The 10,935-nt window shown below is 46.4% G+C and overlaps 1 protein-coding gene across 2 annotated transcripts in view; it reads left to right on the forward strand.

Annotated features, from left to right (window-relative positions):
- reck (reversion-inducing-cysteine-rich protein with kazal motifs) overlaps nt 1-10,935 on the forward strand; it is a 48,526-nt gene extending 37,591 nt beyond the window's left edge. For both annotated transcript variants that reach the window (XM_029254630.1, XM_018754115.2), the window contains exons 17-21: nt 1,225-1,420; nt 3,058-3,268; nt 6,009-6,082; nt 7,313-7,468; nt 9,677-10,935. In XM_029254630.1, the coding sequence (XP_029110463.1) occupies nt 1,225-1,420; nt 3,058-3,268; nt 6,009-6,082; nt 7,313-7,468; nt 9,677-9,892 (853 nt within the window). In that variant the 3' untranslated portion in view covers nt 9,893-10,935. The remainder of the gene's footprint in view (nt 1-1,224; nt 1,421-3,057; nt 3,269-6,008; nt 6,083-7,312; nt 7,469-9,676) is intronic.

The following is a 10,935-nucleotide window of genomic DNA, read 5'->3' on the forward strand; positions in this document are numbered from 1 at the left end:
GAAAGTGTGCTTTTATAAACTGCCTGACAAGATATTTTTTTATTGAACCTACCCTTTTAAAATAATCAGGTCTGATTTTCATTTTCTTTAGTCCAGTGCAACCTTGTCTTGCTAAGTTGAAAGTGTTAATTTGTTTTTCCATAGTCAAGAAGTGGCAAGCATTGATTCATTTTTGCGTTGAGTGGCCCCCCATTGAAAACAGTTCAGTGGCGAGTATTGAAAGGAAAATTTTCCAGTTTGTTTGTTTGATTTAAATTAGATTTTCATCACTTATTTTGTAAACTTTTTGTTGGTCACGCAGTGAAAGCAGCCTATTAACACACACACAGCCAAAAGATAGCAGTAAGACGCACTCAAACAGAATAGGATTGTAGCACCGACTTATTTCAACTGGCTTCCCCAGTGTTTACAACTTGTGCGTGCTGGTGATCAATAGCAAGATGACAAACATGCTTGCATATATATTTATAGGATGAAATTGGGACACACTCGGTATTCACTCATTTTAAATTAGTTTTAATGTAGCTTGAAATTAAAAATGTTAAAATTAAGTCTTTTTTTTTTTCCTTTTTTAAGTATTTATTATGGCAATATCCAAGATTTTTACAGAACCTAAATCATGGATAGATTGATGACATTTTTATTAACTCTAAGTGACTTTGGACTTACAAGCAAATCAAGTTGCAGACACTTGATGTGCAGGTTGTGTTTGTAACCTGAGGCATCAGCCGACGTTGCTTTTTCATATGCGATATGTCAGTGGAAAGGGGGACCTGTTTTTGTTTTCCACAAATCTTTACATCTTTTCATGTAGTTGATGCTTTTCTCCAAAGCAACTCACAATGTTAGTCTTCCTACAATTATGTGCCTATTTATACAGCTCGGTAATTTTTTTACCGCAGCAATTTAGAGTAAGTACCTTGCTCAAAGGTACAACAGCCAGAGACGAGATTCGAACCTGCGACCTTCGGATCCGAAGGCAGCGGCTCTAACCACTACGCTACCAGCTAGCAAAAGACTCTTCAGACAGTGGAAGACACCAGATAGTGTAACTTCACCAGACGGCGTTATTACTTGCTTTTGAAGAGAGCTGCTTTGTCTCGGTATAGGCAATGCATGCTGGGATGTGTTTGCGGAAATGCAGATACAACCGTTTTAGTTCAAACAGCATATTACTGCTGTGAGCGGTGCAGTTAAGAGCAGCACATGCTGCCTGTCTTCCAGATGCGTGCCCAACCGGAGAGTGTGTCTCACGAGCTTCGCAGAATACCCCTGCAAGCAGTACGACTGCTTGAGCAACTCCTTCACCTGCGACAAATCTCAGCTGGACCCTGTGTGTGACACAGCTGGCGTGGAGCACGCCAACCTCTGTCTGCTCTACCAGAGAGGGAAGACGCCAGCCTACATGGGGCACTGCCAGGTAGGGTTCGCTCCCCACCCACCTTCCCTCGCTGCTCTCCGCTGGGGGGCGGGGGGGCACTGCCAGGGTGATACAGTGGTTTTAGTTGCAGCTTTACTGGCATCATCTAGTAGGAGTTGGCAGGAGATGTTCTGATGAAATGTCCAAACCCTGAAACCACTCTGCCAGCACTTCTGATCTCTGATCTTTTTTCTTCTGCCATCCGTACCTGAGCAGACCTGGTCAATGTTGGTAGCGTATTGATCAAAGTGGGTGTGGTAGGTGAATTGGTTTCTTCCGCATGTGCCCTGTGACAAATGAGGTCGCTCTTCGAAAGCAGGGCTCATGATCTGACTCGTGTCCGGTTGTTCTGGCATGTGCATGCGCGCAGGAGTATGACAGTCTGCAGCAGCACGAATGCAGAAGTATCACAATTTGTATGCAGTGTGTAAGTAGTTCTTCCGCTAGCAGAAGCTTCGCGGCGTTGACGCAGCTGAATATTTGAACTGGAACGTTGGAGTTCGATACCCTGCACAATGGTACAGTACCAGGCCCTGCTTGAATGGGGCTTGAATGAGCAAAGGGTGTGTCCTTAACCACGGCGCTACATGCTGCCCAGGGTCATCGGCCCACCGTGACACAGTGTCTGTTCTGCTGCCCAGAGTTTTCTTTTTTTTTTTTTAAGAAAAAAAAAACCCCTCCTCTGCCCCGACACGATCTCACTTCACTCCCTCCTTTCTCAGTCGACCCTCTCTTTGGCCCCCCGGGCTTCCAGATGTCTTCCGCTCTGTCCTCTGCTCTGTCCTCAGCTCCGCCTGCTTGGTCTCTGTGCTCTCGCTCCCGTGGCCTTGTCAGTGCCCGCAGTGGTGAGGAGTGGAAAAGACCTTAACAGGTACCCGCTGGGTTCTTCAATCACGAGCCTTTACTGCGTCTTCCGCTGTCCAAAGAGCCTTTTGCGTAACCATCTGCTGCCATCTGCGCGGCTCTTTCCGGCTGCGGATACACCGCTCCCTGACCTGTAGGGGAAAGTCGGATTAGTGGGAAACGGGGAACCTCTGCCATTCTCGGCCCCTGACTCTCGGTCTCAGCATATCCGCGGCGAGTTTTGTAATGGATCTGTGTTTTTTTTTTTTTTTTTTAATTATTTTTTTTAAACATTTCTCCAGGGCACTCACAGTGCACAGCACTCGGGTGAAGTGTGCGTGCTCAGGGTAGCTGTCGAGTGTTTTGTGGATCCAGTATCTCTGAAGTATCACTTCCCACCACTGGCTTAACTTTGCTTGATGGCGCTACGCTCCATTTGTTCCGGGAGATGGCTGAATGGGAAGTGGCTGTCTTCGGTGCCCCACTTACGGCCGACTGCTCATTAAAAGCTACTTCTGCTGTAGCGTCATGTTACCGAAATGAATGAGAATGCAATCAGCTTGTTTGCCTCGATTTTGGGGGAGGAAATTGATTTGCCTCCTTTAAATAAAACAGCAGTTCTTAGAAAGCCAAGAATGAAAGCTGACATGGGAGGAGTGGAGCGCATGGAAGAGGAGCAGCGGTGTTGGCTGACCACTACCTCTGGTGTGTGTGTGTGTGTGTGTGTGTGTGTGTGTGTGTGTGTGTGTGTGTGTGTGTGTGTGCGCGTGCGGGCACGCGCTCGCACCCAACAGGAGGCCTGCGGCACCCCCTGGCCAGTGTGTGGACAGAATGGGGAAACCTACAACACGGTGTGCGAAGCCTACTCGGACCGCGTTGCCGTCGACTACCACGGACGCTGCCAGGCGGTGGGGGCCGTGTCCGAGTACACCCCCGACTCCGGGTGCAACGCCGTCCACTGCCCGCCGCTCCCTTCCAAGGACTGCAACCCGATCACTCCCCCCGGTGAGTGGCCTAACCCCTCTGTTGCCCTAAACATATCCGTACGGCTCATCTCCGACAACGAAGATGCGGCGGCGACCAAATGTCGAAAGAGGATTAAGTGGTTAAAATGACTGATGATTATTTATTGGAAACCTCAGGACATAAATCACAAAACCAAGCGGAATAAGATACTAGAATATCTCAATATTGATTGCAGGTAGAGGGGGTGCGGTGGCGCAGTGGGTTGGACCACAGTCCTGCTCTCCGGTGGGTCTGGGGTTCGAGTCCCGCTTGGGGTGCCTTGCGACGGACTGGCGTCCCGTCCTGGGTGTGTCTCCTCCCCCTCCAGCCCTACGCCCTGAGTTGCCGGGTTAGGCTCCGGTTCCCCGTGACCCCGTATGGGACAAGCGGTTCTGAAAATGTGTGTGTGTGTGTGTGTGTGTGATTGCAGGTAGTTAGCTTAGATGCGCTCCGAGCAATTTTCAGGGTTCATCTGTTTTTTTTTTTTTTTTTGACTGATTTTGGGTTTAGGTTTCCAGGAGATGAGGTTACACATAATCACAGCCATAGGATTAATCTCCGCTTTTTGTCCAGTGCTTCACATAATCACTTTGTCAGTAAGGAAATGCAAGTCATTCGGTGCAACGTGCTTTAGGTGATACCGTGTTTAAAACAAGCACAAATGAATATTTCCGTGCCAACGTTGTAAAGCTGCTGTTTTGATCATCGTAAAACTGACTTCGTCTGTTCTCTTCCTAGCAGATTTCCTATTCATATTCAGGTCCTGATTCCACACATTTGAATTGGAAATGAACGGTTAGACCGATGCCCTCATTGTGACCACACAATGAAAATCTATTTCAGAAAACTGCTGAATGACCTGTGCTTAATGCTGTTAAATGTATCTGCTCCAGTAAGCATATTTGCATGTTGCCTAGTCGTGCAGTGAAAGCCAAGTTGGTGATTCAGAGGTGTTTTTTTTTCCCCCTAGTAATTAATTTTGTTCTAAGCCTGTGCGGTTCAGCACTTTGCTCTAAGGTACAGTACTGGTCACTGGGCCCTTTTTTTTTGCCAGGACTTGAGCTGGAACCTTTTTGATGGGTTACATTTATTTGTTTGGCTAATGCAGATTGTCTTCCAAGTGACTTAGAATGTGAAGTTTCTGTACTGTGCTGTTCGCTGTGATTTACCCATTCATGTAGCTGGGTACTTTTACAGTATCAATTTAGGGTAAGTACTCTGCTCAAGGGTATTACAGCAGGAGCGGGGGTTTGAGCTTGGGTAATTTGAGTAATGGCTATAAGCTCTAAGGACTGCGCCACCTGCTGCCTATTATTTAACTACGGCACCAGCGATTCTTGTCTGATCAGAATCAGAACGAGGTTTTACTTGCCAGGCGTGCTGATACACGCAAGGATTTTGCTTTGGTGCTTTCAGTATTACGGACAATAGACAAGACAGACAGCTGACACACGTACAGAATAAATATATAGCATATTTACAGAGTAACGGGAATAAATACAAAAAAGTAAATTATAAGGTGATGGGATATATTGTAGAGGGGTGCGGTGGCGCGGTGGGTTGGACCACAGTCCTGCTCTCCCGTGGGTCTGGGGTTCGAGTCCCGCTTGGGGTGCCTTGCGGCGGACTGGCGTCCCGTCCTGGGTGTGTCCCCTCCCCCTCCGGCCTTACGCCCTGTGTTGCCGGGTAGGCTCCGGTTCCCTGTGACCCCGTATGGGACAAGCGGTTCTGAAAATGTGTGTGTGTGTGTGTGTGTGTGTGGGAGGGATATATTGTACTGATAGGAGACCTATAGGGGAGTGTAGCTGTTCATGAGGGTGATGCCCGAGGGGAAAAAAAAACTGTTCTTGTGTCTTGTTCTCCTGGCATTTACATCAGAGTTCCTTAACCTTTTGTAGGCGGCAGAGCCCTTTAAGAAGAATTTGATCAAAGCTAAGGAGCCCTGTTCAAAAACCACCCACAAGTAAACTGAGGAAGTATAACCACAGTTTTACTATCAATAGCCATTATTTCCATAGATGGTGAAAGCATGGCAATTATTGTTTTTAACATTAGTTAGAGTGGTGTTTTCAAAGCAAGCCTGTGCGTCACGGTCCCCTCCGACCGTCCGCAGACCGCCAACGGGTACATTGACCCGGGGCAAAGAATCCTGGCTTTACGTTATTTTACCATGGATTGCCCTATAAGTGACCGAAATGTTGAGTGGGGATTACTGTGTGACAGGTGCGTTTAACCGGGGATGCAGAGTGACGGATGTGTTTTAGCGGTGCCTGCTGTGTGATGGAAGCGTTTAGGAAAGATTACTGCGAGGGATGTGTTCATCAGGGTTTTTATGTGACAGACGTGTTTAAGAGGGATTGGTGTGTGACGGATGTGTTTAACAGCCATTGCTGTTTGATGGCTTTTTAATTGGGATTATTGTGTGACAGATGTACTTAATAAGTGTTATTGTGTGGCAAATGTATTTAGTTGTGGCTTCTGTGTGATATACATATTAAAGAGAGGTTGCAGTGTAACAGGCTTCTTGCACACTGCTTATTGTGCGATGGACACGTTTAACAGGGTGAGTATCGCTGCGCGGAAGATGTTTAACGCACTGTGGTTATGAAAGATATGGTTGTTTTTTTTTTTTGTTTTTTTTTCCCGAGATTGCGGCGTAATGGGTCTGTGTAAAAGCGCCCGTGGAGGGTGTGTTTGGCAGCGGTTGCTGTGTCAAAGGGATTACTCCGTGTGTTTGTAGGTGCCTGCTGTCCCCTGTGTGCAGGAATGCTTCGGATACTCTGGAACGCTGGACAGATGAATATTTTTGCAAAGGTAGGTGAAATTCTATGCTGTTTCGGTCAATAATACAATTTGTCTCTTGCCTGGGTTAAATCTGCAATTACATCTGCAAAGGCAAATTAGCTCTTTAGGCATTTTCACCCATAAATTTCAAGTAAAAGGTAAGCCAATGTCGATAATATAAGCCAGAAAATTTAAACACCGTGGTCTTTCCTTTCATAATGCCCAGTTTTATGTTTTTTTTCTCAGAGCTCGGTTGTGTGCTTTTATTATATTCTTTTATTACCTTTGAGGAACTAAATCAAAATGCAGTGACACCCATCACCAGCAGAGGACACAGTGGCTCCTATATTCTCCATGAAATGCAGGATGATGGCTTTCTGTGAACAATAGTCATAATAATTTTATTATTCTTTATTTGCCTACCTCAACTCCCAGTGTTTATACACCAGGCAGCTTTACAATTATTCACCCATTTACACAGTAGGGTATTTTTAACCATGAACCTTCATATCAGAGAACATCAGCCCTAACCACTGCACCACTTGGCGTTGACCGTCTGTAAGAACAGTGCTCATTTTCAGTTTTTCTGACACTTCTGTCTGCGGTGGAGCGAATGATACCTGTGTTTACCTGCCAAGCTGGTAGATGTCAGTAAAAGGCACCCAAAGAGAACGGGAGTGTGGCACCACCTGATCCAACTCCCTTCCGCGGTGTTTACAGCTTCGGTCGGGGACCAAAAACAAGATTACAAATAGTCCACGTGTTTGTGGGGTGAATCGGTCAGCAGGGAGGGGACACACCCAGGACAGGATACCAGTTCATCACAATTCACCCCAAGCAGGACTTGAACCCCAGACCCACCAGAGAGCAGGCACAGGCCAAACCCACTGCACCACGGCACCTCCCCACTTAAAAAGTATTGCAAAGTAATTTTTGTTTATTATAGGTATAGCTGAGATTTTAGCAGAACCTAAAGCACAAATAAATCGGGAGATTTCTGATAGAAATTTCTGTTAATTGTGATTTTGTAATAAGTGATTTTTACTAGTTGTAAAAATTGTAGCTGAAAACAAGTCCGGTTATGAACACATTTCTATTTCTCAGATACTGCAGCAGCACCACTCTTTGTACCAGAACCAGCAAGCATCACGCTGAAAGCAAATAACCTGAACCTCTGTGCCGCCAGCTGCCCTCCTCGAGTGCGGCTGCGCTGCGCTGCTCTGCACTGTTACCGTTACCGTTACCGTTACTCTCCTGCAGCTGAACCACAACCTGCCCGTGACGATCCATGACATCCTGCGGATCCTGAGACTACATGTCTCCGTGCCACAATGTGACGTCTTCGGCTACCTGAGCATCGACTCGGAGATCGTTGTCCTCGTCGTGCCCGTTGACCAGCAGCCCACCCCACTGCAGGTAAAGTGTTTGCGCGGCGCCTGGACCGGGAGCGAGTGCAGCAGGTACCACACTACTCTTGCTGATTTACCCATGGCGCAGAGGAGGACTGTACACACAGAGCAGTTTACACTGGTGTACGAGGGCTATGACACTAACACGCAGCAGACACGTACAGACTGATAAAGATAATAGTACGGTTCATCCTCGCGTGACCAGACTGATGGGGTCGGGTCCAGGGTTCACTTATGCGGTCTTTCCAAAATCTCTCTCCGTGAGTCAATAACGTCAGTCGATGATTCCAGTAATAATTCTTTTCCGCGTTTTTTTTTTTTTTTTTTCCTTAATATTTTTTATGTTTTGTGGTAACAGTTGTGTGCATTTTAAATCACTTGAAATACATCCGTGGTTTCTTTTTTAAATTTTTGCACGTAATTTTTTAAAGAAGACGACATAGCATTTACAGCCCTTCTTTGCGAAGTCTGCATTTATAATAAAATACTTTTTAGGTTATTGATGAAAGTCTTAACCGGTTAAGTCGCTTCACATATTGAAATGAAGTGATTTTCGGGTGTTCCGCTTTGCCTGTTTCTTCCTTTTTGCCTTTTCAGATTCTGGAAAACCATATTAATAATACTGCAATACCCTCATCTGCGCTGTCATTCCACTACGTGGTCGCCCGAGGTCCAGTCATCTGCAGGCCTTCACCCAAAGTGACCTACAGTTTAAAGCTCACACTTTTTATGTCACCAATTATAGAGTGAATAATTTCCAGATGAAACAATAACCTCGGTTTTCCTCCCGAAGTGTGAAAGTGCAGCTTTGCCTATTAACCCCGACAAGAGCTGCCACGTCACTGGTGCTCACTTTGGCAGCATTCCCAGCAGCCCGTGGATTCATTGTCCCGCGTTGTTAATGGCACCGCACCTTTCCTGTACACCTTCAGCGCTAGGCTGCTGCTGCTGCTGCTGCTGTTGCTGCTGCGTCCTGGTTCTTCACGACAACGGAGAAGCATCCTGCTCCGATCCGTGTATCACTTCTGCTGGTGTGTGAAGTGGGAGCTTGTCCACACGGGTTATTTTTGTCCCCGTTGCCAAGGCAGACGTTGCTGAAGGTTAACGCGGTGCCCGCCAGTGCAGCGACCCAGTCGTGGGCGCCGCTGTTTAAAGTTTATATGTGTCCGCCGATGCGCTCTGCTCCTCAGGCATGTTGGCACCTCGCTCTGAAGCGCACCCCTGACCCCACGCAGCCAATTAGACGGGCACAAATGAGGCTCTGTTTTGAAGCCTCTCTTTACACAAGTCCAGAGAGTACTTCATATAATTGGTTTCAAGGTGGACTCGGCAACAGCGGCGACCCGCAGGCGCTACTTGAGCTTCTTCGAGCAGCTGTACCTGCTGGGTCTCGTTCATTTGACCATCACTTTGTGCTGAGAGGTGTCTAGGTTCGAGGACGCCTGTGGGGTGAGTCACTGGCCGGCCCGAGAGATGGTGGATGGCGCTGTGTCGGGAGGCTCCCCCAGAGGTGGAAGGTGCTAGCCCGCCTCGCACTGTATCCCGGAGTCACACCGATAGGGTCAGCCTCCACCTGTAAAAGCATGAAGGACTGAAGCTCTTAGAAAGGGAATGTGAAAAGCATACACATGGGTGCTTCTTCTGCTTCCTCCTCATGAAGCTCAAATGCAGCTTCATCTCAATACCACCCATGCACTTGTTGAAGGACTAGAATGCCCCACGAGAAATTCCTGGTATAACACCGAGTCCTCAAGTCACCTGCCCCAGCCTTCTTTCACATGCAGCTGAAAACAGGGGATGAATTCTTTCTTGAATTTTACAGGTCCATCACGAAAAGATCAATCGTTGTCCAGTTTTCAGCATTCAGCTAATTTTGCGATGCGATTAATTTTTGTCTCCGCGCTCAGATTGCTGGACTCATCTGACCGTGTGATGCTCTGATGGTGTACCACCATTTTTTCGTTACATCCCCAAGAACCCGCTCTGCTCCGATACGCGTCCTGGGGCCGACAGCTTTCTCTGTGCGCTGGGTTCGATCTGGGATAGGCATAGTGGTCGCGCTGCAGTATTCAAAAGTGACAAACGGCAGTACATATTCAAACCGCAATCTAAATTATAAAGTTCTGCATGAATTCAGAAAGAGCACCTTCTCTGCTTAAGCCACTTGGCAACCACACATATGTTTCATTTTTTTTTTTTTTTTCCCATGCCCCAGATTGAGGCCTGTAGTAAGGAGGCAGAGAAGATCGACTCCCTGATCAACTACGGCAGCCCCACGCTCATGTCCCACGTCCCCGCCTCTGCCTTCCTCGCCTCTGAAGTCAACGTCTCCACCCTCAGCTCATCGGGGCTTCCTGCCAGGGGCGCTGTGTCTCACCACCTGGTCCTCGGCCTCCTCCTCACGGTGATCCTCACACTCGGGACTGCCTAGCTGCTCCCACCTGCTGAGGTCGTCAGCGAAATCCTAACCCTGATCGATGAGTCTGATCAGTCTTTGATCTGCTCGCGTCATCGAGACGAGAAGCACTCCCTTCATTGCCATGACAATCAAGATCATACCTCCTTGGATAAACCATTTTTTAAAATGTGCATGGAGAAAAGAGTGGTTAAAATGTGTCATCTCACGTCGCATCAAAGCGACTTAAACTGAACATTCTGGATTCAGTTACAACACTTAAAAAAAATTTTCAACAACGATATTGTAGCACTTTGTCAATGAGACAGACCAGATAGCCGAACCTCTCTGCGGAGAGGTTGTACTGTCATGTTAGGTTCCAACACACATTCAGGTTTTATATTGTACATAAAGATGGCAAGAGTGGGTAAGATTAAACTGGAAAGCCTACGAACAGCATAAAATAAGCTGAAATTCAAAAAAGGGATTCGTTTTCCACTCTGTAGGTGATATTGAACCATTGTTGCTGTTACTAAAATGAAGAATTATAGCCATTTTAATTAAAATGACAATCTGTGCTTATCCATATTGTATGTGGGTAATGATGAAAATATACAATATGCCTCAAGTAAACTATATACAGAATATGTATGTAATGTAATGCAATAATTTTATAATGTTGATAAGAATCTGAAATGTTTTATTTTAAGAAAGCAGAAGGAGCTGGGTATTACAGTGCCATTCTAAATGTTATTACTCGTGCATGATGACCATTAAGTGTTTTATTTCCAAATGTAGCCTCTGAGTGTGTGTGCCTTCTTACTCGATATGAAGTGTTTCCCATGTTTCAGTATTACTGTGCTAAGGCTGCTTTGTAGCATTAAACCACCACTGAGGGGGTTGTTTATTTGTCTTATTTTTTATTTTTGGTTTAAAAACTTGTCTTTATTTTCTGTTCCATATATAATATGTAAATGTGATTGCATCGCCAGTGTGCAGATTATATCGAAATGTGAGCACTTAAGCGTCACTTTATGTCAGCGTGTTGCATCATTGCCTCTCGGCCAAATTCCGATGTG

This window comes from Scleropages formosus, chromosome 9 (assembly GCF_900964775.1).
Source record: "Scleropages formosus chromosome 9, fSclFor1.1, whole genome shotgun sequence".
In the NCBI taxonomy this organism is placed as follows: domain Eukaryota; kingdom Metazoa; phylum Chordata; class Actinopteri; order Osteoglossiformes; family Osteoglossidae; genus Scleropages; species Scleropages formosus.